Source organism: Gopherus flavomarginatus, chromosome 3, assembly GCF_025201925.1.
Source record: "Gopherus flavomarginatus isolate rGopFla2 chromosome 3, rGopFla2.mat.asm, whole genome shotgun sequence".
NCBI classification, from domain to species: Eukaryota; Metazoa; Chordata; order Testudines; family Testudinidae; genus Gopherus; species Gopherus flavomarginatus.
Window position 1 is genome coordinate 169,694,849 of NC_066619.1, and position 17,750 is coordinate 169,712,598.

At 36.4% G+C, this 17,750-nt stretch overlaps 1 protein-coding gene across 4 annotated transcripts in view; it reads right to left on the reverse strand.

Moving 5' to 3' along the window:
- Window positions 1-2,238: 2,238 nt before the first annotated feature.
- The window catches only part of AP1AR (adaptor related protein complex 1 associated regulatory protein), a 31,976-nt gene continuing 16,464 nt past the window's right edge, over window positions 2,239-17,750 (reverse strand). For 3 of the 4 annotated variants that reach the window (XM_050944066.1, XM_050944063.1, XM_050944064.1), the window contains 6 exons: window positions 15,018-15,114; window positions 14,098-14,196; window positions 10,559-10,620; window positions 9,294-9,367; window positions 8,196-8,324; window positions 2,239-2,535 (listed from right to left, as the gene is read on the reverse strand). In XM_050944066.1, the coding sequence (XP_050800023.1) occupies window positions 2,270-2,535; window positions 8,196-8,324; window positions 9,294-9,367; window positions 10,559-10,620; window positions 14,098-14,196; window positions 15,018-15,114 (727 nt within the window). In that variant the 3' untranslated portion in view covers window positions 2,239-2,269. The remainder of the gene's footprint in view (window positions 2,536-8,195; window positions 8,325-9,293; window positions 9,368-10,558; window positions 10,621-14,097; window positions 14,197-15,017; window positions 15,115-17,750) is intronic. The other variant, XM_050944065.1, reaches the window with a different exon arrangement.

Genomic DNA, 17,750 nt, shown 5'->3' on the forward strand with positions numbered 1-17,750 from the left:
AAAGAGGAAGATGGTAACTGAGCACGAAGAAGTAAAGCTATTTCCATCCTTCAAAAATCATAATTTTAATTATACTCATGTACATGTATACAGTTTCAAGGGTGTGAGCATATATACTGCAGAACTGTTTCAATGGCTGTTTAAAAGCAGTTTCTCTCATTCAGCCATTTTTCTTAAATTATTTTAAGAAAAATAATGACTCCATTGTCATTTTTAAGTCAAAATGATTGTGACTCTTAACTGTGAAAATGGAATGCTAGTAATAACCATGTGTGTCACTATAATAAAATAATCTGCAGTCCAAGTTATATCTTCCCCCTTCTTGCTCAACAATCAAGACCCTGTCATCAACAGTAGTTCACTTGTGACCGTGGTTTGCAGAACGTGTTTTTTTAAACAGAAAAAAGTGACAAAGGTTGTGTGGGTTAATTTTCAAGTAAAAAAAAGTTTATTTACAGATTGAGGAAGTTGCCTTTCCTTAGAATATGAATATGTCAAGAAAAAATTACAAGTAGTTGCTTACACCAAACCAAAAATATACATTTGATGTGTACAAATTTAAAAAAAAACATTACAGGCATTGCAAATGTAGATATTACGTTAAAATGTTTCCAACATAGCTATAACTTAAATTAAGAAATGGAATGTTAAGTACAGTAAAAGATTTAGCTGTTTCCTAAAGTGTCACTGTATGTGCATATTTAGTCAAAGTGTCTGGTGTTTTAATTTTAGATAAAAGGCATGAGGAAGATCAAACTACCATGACCCTACCACATTATAGGGACTCATATCTAAATGGGTTACACACTTCAGATAATATATAGTTATTTCTGATGATGTAGCTTTTTGTAACTTGGAGGAAGTGCATTGCCTTTATTCTAAAAATAAAGAGCCACACATGAAAATCCTTATTCAGAAAGTTGCTATAGAGGAACACACAATTTACATTAGGAGAGTAAAGCTTTACTGCAAGCTTGGGAAAAAAACATTTATTACAGTTGTGTTTTACACAGTCTCTCCAGTTAGTTTTTGTTTTACATCATCCATAATCAAAATGTAAGGGAAGAATATGCATCAGATTCCACAAGGTCAGCAGTAATTGCTGCTTAAGTTTCAGCCCGTATCAGTGATGGTAACTATCCAGTTACAGAGCACAGGAAAGCTTGAAAAGTTCAATGTACTGTTTTGTGTTAATATAGCCACAGGAACTCTGTTTTAGGATCTCTTTCTTCCAAAACCTAGAAGAGAAGTAATTTTTTTCCATATACTGCAAGTCTGTTCAAATAATGCTGCCTTTAAGAATGATTCATACAAGGTGAAGAAATTATAAGTATTCCACAAGTTAAGTCTCTCTAAACACTTTTGTACTAGCAGCATTTGATGAGTTGTAAGTGAAAAAAACTGAACCTTTAGCCCTCTAAATTTTCCTTTAACTTTCAAAATTTCCTGCTGAAGTACAGAAAAGCAGCTATAAAAAAAATCTTTAGGTAGCATACTTTCCCTAAACATAATACATCATGTTACATGACAAATCTGGTCTAATTTTGTTTCTATGCCATTGGAATCATCATGCATGGTACAAGAAAATTCAAATTTAAAAAAAAAGTTAAGAAATACGGTGATGTAATAAACCAATTGCAAGTAGACAATTTCACATGTGATAAACTATTGACTTGGCCTCTGTATGTTAAAAAACAAATCAAACAGATAATGGAAAAAGGCAATTTATAAAAGTAATCTCTCACTGCTTTCACATTCTCAGACTTTAAGGTCAGAAGGGACCATCGTGATAATCTAGTCTGAGCTCCTGCACATTGCAGGCCACAGATCCTTACCCACCACTTAATACATTCAAGTATTAAGATAACTTATGTAGGATATTTATTTTCAAGATAAATATTAGGCCAATGACATGTAAAACAAATCAGGAGAAATACCTATATCTTAACTAGCCACTTCGTTTCAGTGTATGTCAAGCTGTGAATCTTAAATTAGTGCAGATAATTTTATACGAATCCCAAATTTCCAGAAATATACAAGATAGAATCACCCTAGTATTTTCATAAACATTTATAAGGTAGATGATAAAATTGCACTTAATTCTGAAGTAACTCAGATAACAAATCATTCTCATTCCTTGCTAATGAGTATTACAATATGGTTTCCTTCCTTTTCTTACACAAGCTTGTATAAGAAAAGAAAGGAAACCATATTGTAATAAACATTTTGTAATAAACATTTTACCATTAATAACAGCAACACAATTTCACTACCTGTCTTGTTGATCAGCATCGAGTTTATTTATGTCTGACACAGACAGTTCTATTACAGGATTCACAAATCCAGCATACTCTGAATTGCCATTATCATCCATCTCAGCACTAACAAAATCATTCTCCCACTCCAAACCATTTGAATCATCAGAAGCTGAGGTTGGATTACTTCCTGTCTTCTTGCTGCTAAATTTTAGTGCTGCTCGGAGTATATCTTCTTCTGTTTTAGAGCGCTCTCTTATTGGAATCATTCTGTTCATGCCTGCAATTTAAGATTAAAAAAAGTTGTGGCTTTTTAAAAGTTTTTTGGGGGGGGGGCGGGGAGCCAAGAACAGGGGGGATGGGACAGACACCACGAGAAGAGGAGAATGTGTCATCACATTTTTGCTAAAATATTAAATGCTAACAAGAACACATTTAGAGGCAGATTCTGATACTTTTGCTCTTACTGACTAGTACCTCAGTCTGCAAGCAGTCTTGTTCATGTCAATGCAAGTAAGGGCATCAATACCTTCTTCAGTCGTTAATTGGCCACAAGGAAACTGATTACCTGTTTGATAACAAAACTAGTTTCTATCTTTTTTTTTTTTATTATTATTATTAAAGAAGGCAAGAAGCATGGCTAAATAGGATCAGGTTTGTTGATAGGGCAGCAGATTGGTTAGTGAGAGAGACTTTCTACTTGATAGGAATGTATGTATTCTGAACACATACAGACATATTAAAAACCTTCTGGTTCCATGAAATTTCTATGAAAGCTACTAACTCCTGTTAAATCATATGATCTGTAGTAATGTATCTGCTTGTAGCTTCCTGACACAGTGATATCAGAAATCTTCACTGAGTGAAACGGATTCTGAAATTCAGAAATTGTGTTTCCCTAGACACTGATACCATTTTGCTTTATACAAAGAGGACAAATTCAAGATACATACACAAAGTAAGCCAAGTTGATCAGAAATGTGCATAACAGGTTAGAGATTTTTCAAAAGAGAGATGTTAGCAATGCAGAGGATGCTGCGTTATCTCCAGAGCTGTATAAACTGTCTCCTCTGCCAATGGAAAGAAGTGAAAGCTTGCAGAGGCAATAAAAGATTTACTGTGCCTCTGTTCTCATTATGGTCAGGTTTACTCCACCCTCCTAATTAAATCCCTCTCATTTTAAACTTGGATTACTGCAGTGATTCTGCTTCACTTGTAGTATGCTATTTATCAAATAAACATCCTTCATTACTTGAGATTCCAGGAAAAAGTTTACATCCACTCACTGGGTACTTGTGAAGTTTAGCAATATTTCGATCTCTTTGTTCCTTTGCTACTGACGCTTCACTGAAGGTGTCATCAATAAAGATACACAGTACCCTTTAACAAGTTATACCGTTAACTGGGTGAAATGATAGTGTAACTTCATTGCAGTTCCACGTTAACTGTATCTGACAACTTATTTATCATAAAGATATTCAGAGCAAGAATAGAAAATATCAGTAAATTTATAGATTCCAAGGCCAGAAGGGACCACTGTGATAATTTAGCCTATCCTCCTGTATAACACAGGCAGTAGAACTTCCCCAAAATAATTCCTACAGCAAATCTTTTAGAAAAAGATCAAATTTTGATTTAAAAAAATACCAGTGACGGTAAATTGTTCCAATGGTTACTCTCACTGTTAAAAGTTTACACCTTGTTTACAATCTGAATTTGTCTAGCTTCAACTTCTAGCCGACTCATGTTATACCTTTCCCTGCTAGATTGAAGACCCCATTATTAAATGTGTATTCCTCATGTAGATACTTACAGACTGTAATCAAGTCACCCTTTACTTAACCTTCTCTTTGTTAAGCTAAATATATTGAACTTCTTGAGTCTATCACTATAAGGCATGTTTTCCAATCCTTTAATCATTATCATGGCTCTTCTCTGAACCCTCTCCAATGTATCAATATTCTCCTTTTATTATGGACACCAGAACTGGACACAGTATTTCAGGAGTGGTTGTACCAGTGCCAAATACAGAAGTTATTTTACATCTATACCCGTACTTGAGATTCCCGTTTATGCAACCCAGAATTGCGTTGGCTCTTTTGCCCCAGCATCACATTGGGAGTTCATGTTCAGCAGATTACCCACCACAACCCCCAAATTTTTGTTCTTACATGTATTTTAATATGGCTACATGTTATTGTTTGCTTAGTAAACTGGCCTCCAGCAATCTAGATCACTCCTAATCAGTGACCTGTCCTCTTCGTTATTTACCACTTCCCCAATCTGTGTCATCTGCAAACTTTATCAGTGATGATTTTATGTTTTCTCCCAGGTCATTGATAAAGATGTTAAATAGCATAGGGCCAAGAACCAATTCCCACAGGATCCCACTGGAGAGACACACTCGATGACCCCTTCTTTTACACTTACATTTTGAGACCTATCATTTAGCCAGTTTATAAGCCATTTAATATGTGCCATGTTAATTTTATATCATTCTAGTTTTTTAATCAAAATGTTGTGCAGTACCAAGTAAAATGCCTTAGAGAAGTCTAAGTATATTACATGAACACTATTACTTTTAATCAAACTTTGTAATCTCATCAAAAATAGATGTCAAGTTAGTTTGATAGGATCTATTTTTCCATAAACTTATACTGATTCACATTAATTACATTACCCTCCTTTAGTTCTTTATTAACCGAGTCCCATATCAGCTACTCTGTTTTGCCTGGGATTGATGTCAGGCTGATGGGCCTATGAATACTTAGGTCATCCCATTTACCCTTTTTAAAAACTAGCTTTCTTCTGGTCTCCTGGAACTTTCCCAGTATTCAAAGACCCATTGAAAATCAACATTAACAGTTTAATGAGCTCTTCAGCATGTTCTTTTAAAACTCTTGGATGCAAGTTATCTAGACCTACTGATTTAAAAATGTCCAACTTTAGTAGCTTCTGTTTAACAACTTACAGGGATACTAGTGAAATGGAAAGAGTGTTACCATCACTGTATACACCTGGGAGAATTCTGCAACACTGTATACACGCAGAATTCATGTCCCCTGCAGATTCCCCCGGCCGAAAATACATTTTATCAGATAGACACTGCCGTTACACCTTTTGACTACCAGGGCTGCTGTGGCACCAGAACAAAGGGCAGCCGGCTCACTCGATGTAGCAGGCAGTGGTGGATAGGAAGGTGGAGAGGCTCCTCACAGGGCCCTGCCTGTGGGGCCAGGTGAGGAGGCATGGAATATAGGGGCGTGAGGGAAACAGAGTAGTGTGGGACCTAAATGGGAGTGGGGGTGCAGGTACACATGGGGATGGAGCAGATGTGCTTGACTGAATGGGAGAGACTAGGGGTCAGCCAGGGTCTGCATAGAAAAGGATCCCCCACTCCCTAACAATCCCCTCCACCTCTCTCCCCCCAAAAAACCCTGTACCATACTTCTCCCACCCACATCCCAGGTTCACTCCAGGCTCCTTCCCAGAAATTACTTCTATTTCCATCGGCTCCTCCATTACCCGACTCCCCCTAAGCCTTTACACTGCTTCTGAAAGATCCAGGAAATAAGTGTCTGTATTGTAGTTTAAATGAATTACTCAAAGTTCTGTATTAATATGCCCAGTAAATCTATTTGTCCAAAAACATTTCCTGAATCTTTTTTGTTGTCTATATTGTTACAGACATACTTGCTGACAGGTATTTTGAAATAAATTACCAAAATAATTGAAACTAGTATAATTATATTGTGTTATTTTGACAAATAAAATATGCAGAATTTTAAAATATTGTGCACAGACTTCTTATTTTTTTGGCACAGAATTCCCCCAGGAGTAACTTTAAGATGAGACTGCATCATCTGTTTCCTCCTCCAAATTCAGAACAGAAATATTTCTTGACTACTCTGTTTTTTTGTATTATTACTGATAATGCTACCATTTCCCTCTAGTAATGGACTAATACCTTTGTCAGGATTTGTTATATATTTAAAAAACTCCTTATTGTCCTTAACTCTGCTGGCCATGGATACTAGTAGAAATCTCTTACCTTTCCTTATCAATTTTCTACAATTCCTAATTTATATCCATTACTTTGAACAACCCCTTTCTCCCATTTGTTTTAAAGTTGCCTTCTCTTCTGCATTAAACCACGCTGGTTTTTTAACCATCACAGCCTTCTTCCTCGATTGTGGATTTCTGAGCATCTAATAAGGTTCTTAAAATTACTCCCAATCATCATTCACATTTTTCTGATTAAGTTCTTCCTCTCAGCAGATTTGACTCACAATTGTTTTCAGCTTTGTGAAATTGGCCCTATTAAAAGTATATGTGTGTGTGTGTGCGTGTGCGTGCGCACACGTGTTTCTTATTTTTTTACTAGCCTGGACTTTCTTCTGTATGCACATTATAAATGTGATCAAGTCATGATAACTTGTACCTAAGCTATCAACTTTTACTTCTGAGATCAGTTTCCCTTTATCTGTTAGGACAAGGACTAATCTACAGTTCTCCTGCCTTGGCTGCAACACTTTATCAAATTACTATAACCAAACAGGATTAAATATGCTGCAAATATATACGATACCACAACATTACTATTATTGCCTATTCTTCATAATGCTCATCTGATTTATGATGTATCCTCATCTCCTTCCCTTGGTCTACTCTTGGTCTTTAGGGCAGGGATTCTCTCTTTTGTGTTCATAGAGCACCCAGCACAAAGCTGCCCCAATCCCAATCGGGGTCTTTGGGCACTATCATAATATAAATATTTACTACCACTACTAGTCATCTAATTTGAAGATGAAGTAAAAGGTATACAGACAAGCTTAGACATTTCCAGAAGCCTTAGTTCAGAGTGCCCTAACTTGGAAAAGTATTTCAGTCACGCAAAGTGTAATTCCCTCACAAGATTTATTCTAGTTAGGTTGCCATTAGGCAGAGACTCATTTTAAAAATTGGTATACTTTTGGTCTACAATCAAACAATCCCCTATTCATTAACAGCAAAAGAGTATAACCAGATCATATATAAGAACTTGAGCACGCAAAGCTTTCCCCATACCCTTCTAACCTTTCTCGCTTTTTGTGGTATGAGTGTGGGGCAGGGCCAGGCCAAGGAGAGCATATAACACCGACTCTCTGCACTGGCTGCCTATCCACTAATGGATAAAGTTCAAGGTACTTAACACTATATACCCCCCCCCCCCCAAAAAAAAAAAAAAATCACTGTCTAGCCTCAGGTTACTTCAGCAGAAATTCACCCAATATAGAAATATGCTCAAATATGAGCCTGGATATTTTTAGAGAACTAAAAGAAAATTCTGCCTTTCAAAAGTGAATTTAAGACCAAGTTGTAGGTTTTCTCCAGATCACTACATTTTTGGGTTGCGTGTGAAGAATGGAAACGCCACTTAAATTGTAAGGAATATATTTACCTTTAAACAGTTTGTGCATATCCGTTAAATTAATTATTTTTACATCCTAGATAGTGAAACAATAAAAGCAAGCAGTAGTAACCAATTTCTGATGCTACTTGCTCACAAGGGGGCAGTATTTCTTTACTGTTATATTTTGTTGCAGGTTTACTACTAGTGAGGTTACCATGCAATGTTGAAACCTGAAGCAAATTTGCTAAAGACTCTAAGGAACTTAGTTTTCATTGCTCAGACAGGTGAAAATATTTAGAGTTATTCTAATAAACTTATTTAATCTAATATTCCTATGACAAAATCATCACCATCACCAACAGTGTGATCTTAAAAGAGAATAAAACACACATTTAAAAAAGCAGGCTCAAAATGTTAAGCCATTTTCTTCTTTAGAAGAAACAGCATTTTTTGGTGTTGTCAAACTACATACAGTCATTGAAATGGTGAATATTTTTGACCTATACAAGGTTTGTATGACAAACAGCACTGTATGACAGAGTAAGTACCTTCTTCATCTTCCCACTCTAGATCTAGTGAAGTGCTGTCATCATTTCCACTTGTTGATTTTGTTTTGGTCATTAAGTCACAGCTGCTCTCTGTGTTTGGTGTCAGAATGGTAGCATCAGATGAAAGTCCTACATCAAGAAGGTGTTTTTAATTCACATACATATTTGGGTTCAAGATTTAATAGCCAAAACTATCACATATCCACAGCAACTTTTACTTAGAATCTAAGCACCTTGCAAACCAACTAAAATTAGTATCACTATTTGATGAATCACTTCCATCCACCAATTTAATGAAATATATCCTCCTTTGGGAGAGCATATAGCAGCTTTTTAACAGTTCACAACATTAAACAATTAAGGTAGGACAGTGAAGAAAACTCTATCCAATTAAAATTACACAGGGATTTAGACATAGAATGCAATTATCTAAGTTGGAATCTGGCCAAGGTTAACAAGGATTTCTAGAGTTCTACAGGATCCTTAATTACAAGAAGCCAGACACTCTTTTTACACTTCAGAGACTGCGCTTCCAACAATACAAAGTCCATTAATAAGATAATGGGGTACTGGGTCAGAACTGATTCAAGGGTGAGAGTACCATATACAGCAATGGCTTTCAACCTTTTCTCATCTGTGGAACCCTAAAAAATTTGGAGTGGAAATCTTAGATAGTCTGCGGACCCTCAGGAATCTACGGACTGCAGGTTGAAAACCACTGATAAACAGGACCTTCTCCTGCAACTCCTAGGTGTTCTCTGGGATGTCTGTGTGGGACACTGCCACTTCAGTGCTGGAAAACTCTGGATAGCTAGTAGAAGTCAGCCTGAGGAGCTCAGTTTGGGTGCTAGTTCAAAACTCGTTTTATTAGAACAAACAACTTAGAGTGCTGGATACAATAAAGGTACCTGTCTAAAGGGTATATGATGTACATCTCCAGATGCCTCCACAGCTCAAAAATCCAAGAGGAACAGAAGTATAAACCCAAAAGTGGTAAAACAAGGAGATTTTTCTTCAGAGAAGGATATTCAAACACAATTTGCTCCACAGTTATTTAAAGAACATCTAATTTCAAAATGTATGTTGAAAATCACTTACTGCTACTTCGAAAAGCTTCATAGTGGAGCTTTATATTTCTCAAAGAACAATCAAACTCCTCCTCTGCCACTGAGCTGTAAAATCAACATTTTGCTTATTACATCCAGAGGTATCAGTGATCAAGCCTAGCATTTACAGTTTTCTGGCATATTTACAGGTCCACCATTTTAAAAAGTCCATATGAATTAGCATCTTTAAATAGGTTGTCATCTCTCACTTTTTATGGGGATCTCACAGAGCATTGTACATGGCATCCTCTTGTTAACCTTAGGAAATCATGTCTGCTCACGCGGCTTCAGCTACCATCTTTATGCAGATGACTTGCAAAATTACATTCCACTCCATATTTGTCTCCTTCCTTCCAATCCTACATCCCTGCTCTCTAACATCTCCTTTGATAACTTGCAGGTAACTTAACATGGCTAAAACTGGACTCCCTGAACCTTCCTCCCAAATCCACTCCTCTTCCCTCATTATCTGTCACCACTAACACCACCTTCATCTCGGGTCATCTCAGACCCATGACCTGGCAGTTTATCTTTGACTCCTCCCTCTTTCATTTACCCTATGCATCCAGTATCCAAATCCTCATTTTCTTCCTCCATGGTATTTCAAAAATCCCCCCTCCTGCACCCCATGCACACAGCTAAAACTAGTTCAGGCCTTCTTCATCTCTCACTGTAATTACCACAACCATCTTCTCTCTGGTCTCCTTAACAAGTATATAATTCCGCTCTGATCCATTCAAAATGTGGCTGCTTGGCTCACTTTCTTTGCCCATTTGGCTCTCAATATTGTTTCTTTGATTCCCTCCACTGCTACCCCGCCCCCATCCTAGTACTAATAAAAATCATGAGTTTATTTTCACTAACAAAATGTTTTGTGACAGCAGAGAGCACAAAGCTCTGACACCATTCTATTACAGGTTTGATTAACTTACAGTTATAATGCAGATTTGAATCATGAAAGACATCAGATAAAGGGATAACTCGGGTAACTGTAGACTGGAATAGCATTTTGCATGTATTATTCCAGAAACTCCAGAGGATGGCCGTAGGAATGCAATATGGTGTGTAAGTATGATGATGACATGCAAGAATGACTACTTTTTAGTGGCGAGGGGAAAACAGCATTTTCATAATAAAAATATCCCTTATTTGAAACAGCCAGATGGGGAAGATGGGAAAGAACACATCCTCAGTTATTGAAAACTCCCCCACTATTAGTCATTAATAAAAAAAATAGTATTTTGTTTCACATCTTACCTTTGATATTCTCCATTATTAGCTGCTGGTGCTCGCTGCATAATCCTCTGTAGTCTATGTGGCTACCAAACAAAAGTGTAAGTTGTCATATATCAGGAAGTTTTCAAAACTCACTCTGAAGAAACAGACTTAATACCCTTCAAATTATAGTTAAAAATATTAAAACAAATTTCAACCTCCTGGGATCGACAATCTCCCTGTTGCATGGCCTAAAAATATTATCCCAGCTCCCTGAATTCAGCTGGGAAAGAGACAGGACTTTGATCATATTAATACAGACTCTTAAGTAGGTGAAGTATTTGTCAGATAAAAATAACTTTTTCTTCTTAATCTCAAAGGACGAGTATATTCTCTCCACGGCAGTACCAGTCCCTTCTAACTTGAAGGGCAAGAGCCTTCTTCATTTTAACCCATTTTGAACACAAGAAATGTGATCATGAGGCACCATCCTACTTGCAAGCATGAAAATAAGAGTGGTTATTCACCATGGCATCTTTCCATCTCAGTTATTCTTATCTCAGCATAGTACTTTCTAAAAGCAGTTGAGATATGACGATTTGGATGTTTTGTTCTGTCCGTAGTACATGTTCAATAGAAAACATCTTTAATCTGACAAAGAAAATCTGCTTTTAAAGAAGCAATTTTATTTCCTTACATTACCTCAGCACAAGGAATATTGCCACATGTATTTCTATTTTTATGTATCATAATAAAGTACTTGATTTGCATGAACAAAAACTTTAAACTGTAGAATTTAAAGGAACCAACAGATAGTAAAGCCTTCTTTGTATCCTTATGTGTAAACAGATTGAAAATATGAGATACAGCCTAGTAATAGGATTCCTTTTATGGCCTCAAGATATATATATGTTATGGGCAAAGGGTTTCACTCATTTTTTAACAGTTTTTGATTTTAAGATAACTAACATCTCCACCCCCACAATCCCAGAGAGAAAAATTTGGGATAAAAATGTAAGGCCAGTCAGGTACCTACTGGTCCGTTTCATAACTGATTTAATTTAACTCACTTTGATTATATAGAAAGCTGAAATGAAATGAGCAAGTTTAATTTTTAGTAGCAAGAGCCCAGGTGTATAGCAATTATATTTTCTCAGGCATATAAAGGAGAGAAAAGACAAAAGTGTGAGTTGTAAAACAAAAGATTAATTCAAGCACTTTAACATGGCTGTAGCAGAGCTCTTTCTGAAGGGCTGAATGGGTCTAGTGAAAATTTTTATTTAATACAAAACTCCAACATGACAATGCCTTTTCTTGGCACAAAAGCATTTTCCCACTGTGGAGTATGTGGCAGGTAATGTATTAGCACAACTAGATTCTGAATGTAATGAGTAACTGGGAAGTTATGGAGAAAGTGCATTTCTTATTGATACTTGGTGAATGAGAGAAGGTGGATAAGAGGAAGGAAAGGATCACATATTAAGCAAAGTTGGATGTTTGATTTCTACTGGATGAAGTAGATCCATCTTTAAACTTGTTCTATAAATTGGAAGGTAAGTCCCAGGGTACGCAAATATTTCAAAACTATTGTTTTGCTTTGCAGAACTTGATTATGTCACCTGCACTCACATTTAGTATCTTAACCTGCATTTCCGTTGGAAACAAGATGTATTTAACAAACAACAGTGGTCAAATCAGGTTCATATGTTGTCATATTTCCAATGATTCACCTGTTTGTTGAATTAACAGACTGATGCCTGAGCCAAGCAAGGAGTTTCAGGCAGACATAAGAGTTGGATTGTGAATTTTCTATAACTGAATTCTAGCTTATTTGGACCATGTCAGAACTTAAGCTCATATCCCGGAAATGTGCTTTTAAAGATGGTTTTAACAAGATTAGAACTCTGTTTTCTTTTAATTGTAGCCACGACTATATTTTTAGCTAAAAAACAAAAATAAGATTTAGAGACTTTGTGAAGAGTAACTAATTTCCTCCTTATCTCCACTCCATGTTGAATGACATTAATCAACCTTTTTCAACAAGGCAGTCTGTTTAAAAACAAAAACGGTGCCTTACAGATGTCCTCGGATCTGGGTAAGAAAGACCAGTTTTCAGAACAGGGCATTTGGTAGGGTTTCTCCCGAAGAACTTTTACAGTCCTATGCATAAAACAAATTACTGATGATGACCTTAAAGAGACCAAAGACAGAAGAATAAAAAAAAGCAGAAGGTGAGAAAAACCCATTGAGAAAGAATAGAAAACACAGTAATAGCAAAAAAAGGGAAAAAATGCAGAATGGAAAGGTATCTATCTCGAAACTATTTAGGAACATTTGATATCGGAAGAAAACTAGATCTCATCTTTGCCCTACAGTGTCCCATGAACTGTGAGCTGGCCATGATCATCATGTCAGACTGTTGCTGGTGAGAAACTGCAGAACTGGAATTAATTTGCAAACTTGACACCATCAAATCAGTCCTGAATAAAGATTGGGAGTGGCTGGGTCACTAGAAAAAATAATTTCCCCTCTGTAGATACTTACACCTTTTTGTCAACTGCTGGGAATGGGTCACATCTACTTTGATTGAACTGGCCTCGTTAGCACTGACCCCCAGCTTGGTAAGGCAACTCATTTTTTCATGTGCTGTATATTCATACCTGCCTACTGTATTTTCCACTCTATGCATCTGATGAAGTCGGTATATCCCATGAAAGCTTATGCTGAAATAAATTTGTTAGTCTCTAAGGTGCCACAAGTACTCCTGTTCTTTTTGACTGTTCATTTTGTGAACTACTGCATTAACTTTTCAATAAGAAAAGGCTGAATGATAGTTAGTCCTAAAATGGGCTCTCACCTAATGTCTTGTTGACTACAGGGATTCATTTTTCACGAGTTTATCTTTCTTCAGCGAGTCTACCCACCGGCTTTTAAAACTGTCTGTAATTAACATGTAAACTGTGTTTGGGAAGTTTTGTTCTCTTGGGCATACTGTAACGACTGTCACAAACAGCATTTAAATGGATGTTGAAAAAAATCAGATGTACAGTTCCAAGTGTTCTTTTAAATTTGCAGATGCTTCTTATAGTTAGACAATTTATACTCGTTATCTTTTAGTTAATGAATTGAGATGAAAAAATGTATGTACTAACAATTATGGGCTAAAATACAGTAGGATTTTCATTATTCATATAACCACACTTGCATGAAGCAGTCAGTATCACAGAAGACAGACCAGCAACTGTCTACTGGATTAACAGAAAACAAAAAGCCTTTTTTTTTTTTTTAAGACATCCAGGCTAAGTGTTATCAGCTGACTCCAATCTCAATAGCAACAGGCACTAGGCATTTAACACTACTACTATTCATAGGCACAGATGTTTTATGCAACACATGCGCTACTCTGCTATAAAAATACTTGATATTAGACTTCAGGGACTATGCATGAAAATAGACACTACTACAAACCAAGCTGCATCTCAGAAATTACTTCTGAGAAAATAAATGAAGCTATGATAGTCTGTGTACACAAAAATATAGAACAGAAGCTCTGATATGTATTGGGGTCTTTTTCCCCTCACCTCCAAGAGCTTTTTCTGCTTTGCTGCCCTGGCTGCTTCACGTTGTGCAGCATATAAAGCCTCTTCTTCTATTCTTAACTTCTCCTCTTGTAAGGCTAACTGTATATGAACAAAATAATAAGGGTTAACAAAAGCAGAACCTATCTATCTTCCTATGAATAAAAACATAAGTTTACTAAATTAAAAGAAAAAAGTTACCCATAAAAAGACAAACAAAAAGCAAACTACCAGAATGTATAGTCAGAAACCATTTTCTTGATCATCATTATATGCAAAGTATTGCAAGTCTGCTAGTTTCTTCTTTCAAACAACTAATGAAATTGAGTCAGATATATATTACCCTGTTAAAACAAAGACACCTAATGGGAAAATAGTGAGCTGTTTTAAATACATAAGGGCGTTTTACAGAGGACCATATACATTATAAAACTAGTTTTAAACATAAGATGAATTTGTATTACATTTAAAAAGGTGTTCATCTGAAAGTGATCACTAATTTCTGTATCATATCCCATTAACAAGTAATGGGATATGATGTTAAAAGCAGACATGATGAATTAGGTTCTTTCATTTAAATTTTTTTTCGCCCCTCTCCATTAAATAAGCTGAATAAAATACATAGCAATCTTTTTCTTTCCAAAGGAAAAAGGCTGGTATATTTTGAATTCAAACAGCTCTCTATAGAGGAATATCTATCTTATTTATTATATTTTCCTTTTAATTAAGCAATAAATGGATTAAGTGATCATCTTTCATACAAATTTAATTGCACAGCTACAGTACCTGGCCAACTAAAAATCCCGTTAACCGATAAATGCAAGAACAATGATTTGCCACAATTTAAAACTTGTTTTGCTTGTTTAGGCCATTATTTGTAATCATAAAATTATCCAAGTCACACAATCACCACAATTATCTACCTCAGACTGAAGTTTCATATCAAATGCTCTCTGTTTTTCAGCAATGGAATCATAATGTCTCTCTCTCAGATGAGCAATTTCTTCCTCCGTCAGAGGTCTGAAGAGGGAGAAAATACAGTGACACTCTTTAGTAAATGATTAGTTAGACTTGGAATAAGACAAACCTAATAAATGGAAGCATACTAATGAGGGAAAGAAGGAAGCAGGTAATTTAGAAATCTGAATTGTTCAGCCAGCCTTCTGATCTTAAGTTCTAATTTGATTGGCCCCTTAATCCAAACATAGGAGCAGGCTGAAAGTACAGTTCATATCTAAAACAAGGTTTAAAGTTATAGGGCTTACCTAAACGAACAGTTAATGCACAGCAAATTGGGGTGTAAATCTATCTAATACTAGTATGCCATACACTAACTCATGTGGACCCGTCACTGTGCATTAAATCTTCCCTAGTGGAATAGAAGTAGATCAAAGTAAATTCTAGGGAACTTTTAGAGTGTGGTCCACACAGACAGTTAATGCACAGCAAGGTAGATTTACACCCCAGTTTGTTGTGCATTACTATTTCTCTCTACATACGCAGGTATATTCCCCATGAAAACAGATGTTATTAAAGGTAATGTGATATTAAAGTGTATTAAATGAAATTGCATTCCCCCAAAAAGGAATTAACTCTTTACAAAAGTTATGCCCCTTTTAAGAGAAGGATAAAAGCCTCAAAATTAAGATTGAAAGATTCCAGCTAATTTCTCAGTGCTGTATGACCTTTTACTAACAGCTGTCCCATCCTATTTAATTGTGTCCCCTTTTCCTAATCTCTACTAGAAATAAATATTGGACATATTTTTGATTACATATTATTTAATATATAGTAAAGATTTCAAAAAGAAAGTAGTCCCAAGGTAACTGAAGTTATATCAGAGCTCAAAATATTCTCTCAGATCAAAGTGTAGGAGAAGCAGAACAATGTGTTTATTAAAAGAACTGGAATGGAGGATCTGTTTCATGTTGATTATACAGTGTCCTAAAATTATGTAACCATATGTGCACTTTGTATTATGTAACAACTAAGCAACGAGCACAGTGTTTCACAGGGAGCAAGGCCCCACTCTTGAAGACAATTGTTGTGCCAACACAGCGCCCGTTGAAGTTGCAGAATCAAGTGATAACGTTGCAGGATATATTAAATGTTATAGCATGTTGGATATGAATTCATGGAATAGAAAGATTTTATAATTTTAGTAATGTTCTTGTAACATTTGTATATATTTTTGCAAATATTAGGGGACTAAGTTAAGATTGAGTGAGTGGTATAAGCCTGTAGTATTACAGAGCAGTGGAGAATTCACTGGAACCTTTTTCGTGTCCAGATTTCCCCCCACAACTAGTGGAATGTTTGTGAAACTATTTTGTGGGATGTTAGAAGGGGATTTTTTTTTTTTTAAACTGACTTACAATACAAAAACCAAAGCCACAGGCTTAAAAAGGCAAGATATTTAAGAAAATCAGGTAAAGGAAATGCAAAGATTCTGCATTGTTTTATCTTTGTATGCCTGAATAAAGGCTACTTGTTTTTAACTTTGCACCAGTAGTTTAAATATAGTAAATGTTTAATAAACTCAAACATCAGCAATCTTGCTGCATATTATACAGATCTACCTTCAATTAATTTATTAACATGCAATTGAGTTTAAAAATATTTTTATGCATAATCACTGAAATATACTTTTAGAAAATATCTCCATTGTGAACAAAGTTGAATACCTGTGAGGAAAACAAAAAGGCAAGTGCCGTAACCTTTTAAAGAAATTGAAACCTTTAAAATTTAGAAGGATACTTCAAGATATTTAAGATTTTTCTGTTCTAGACTACTGAAAAAAATTATTGCTTTATATTGATTTATTTGAAGTCCTTCTATTGATTCAGATGCCAACCTGCTTTGAGATTTTTAGGGGTATTTACGAAAAAAATTAAGGATGTTGCTTGAATCAGCCACTAGTACCAAAGATGTAAAGCTAAATACAGTTGGGGGGAGGGGGTGTCTAGCCTAGCACTGTGAATGCTTGTGGTGAATTTTAGATTCACAGAAGTGTATGTTAGAGCAATAGGGACCCCCCACCCCACCCAGAAACTGGGACCTTTCCCTCTCCCCACCTCCAGAACCAGTCCACGACCTCTATCCCTGTCTTCCCATCTGCATGAAACCAGGACCTCTCTACCACCGTCCTTATTGTATTCCTGGCCCCCATTCTCAAGCATGGAGAAAGGGAAGATCAGTCTTGGGAAAGCTACCAAGGTCCTTAATTACCTTGGTTAGACCTGGGCCTGGACCTCCTTCCGGGGATGATCTTCCTCCATTGCATTCCCTCTCTGGTTTTTCCTCCCCCGCAGGCTGTGCAGTGAGGGTCTGATAGTAGGCAAACTCCGGTGACTGACTGCGGAGTCTGGGGTGCTAGATTCAATACTGAAGCCACAGGCTGCCACAACTGCACAGAGCATTCTAAAGGTACACTACTCAGGGATAAAAGACCCAGGTCAGTTGATTTGGGCTTGCAAGTCTAAAAACAATTGCTGTGTAGATGTTTGGGCTGGGACTAGAGCCCCAGGACCCTCCATCCTTGCCCCTTCAGGATCACTGCGGCTTGCTTCCTATCATTCTCACCACACAGTCTACGCATGTGCCCCAAAGGCAGTGGAGAAGAACATCTCCCTGCGGTTGTGGTGCTATTTGCTGCG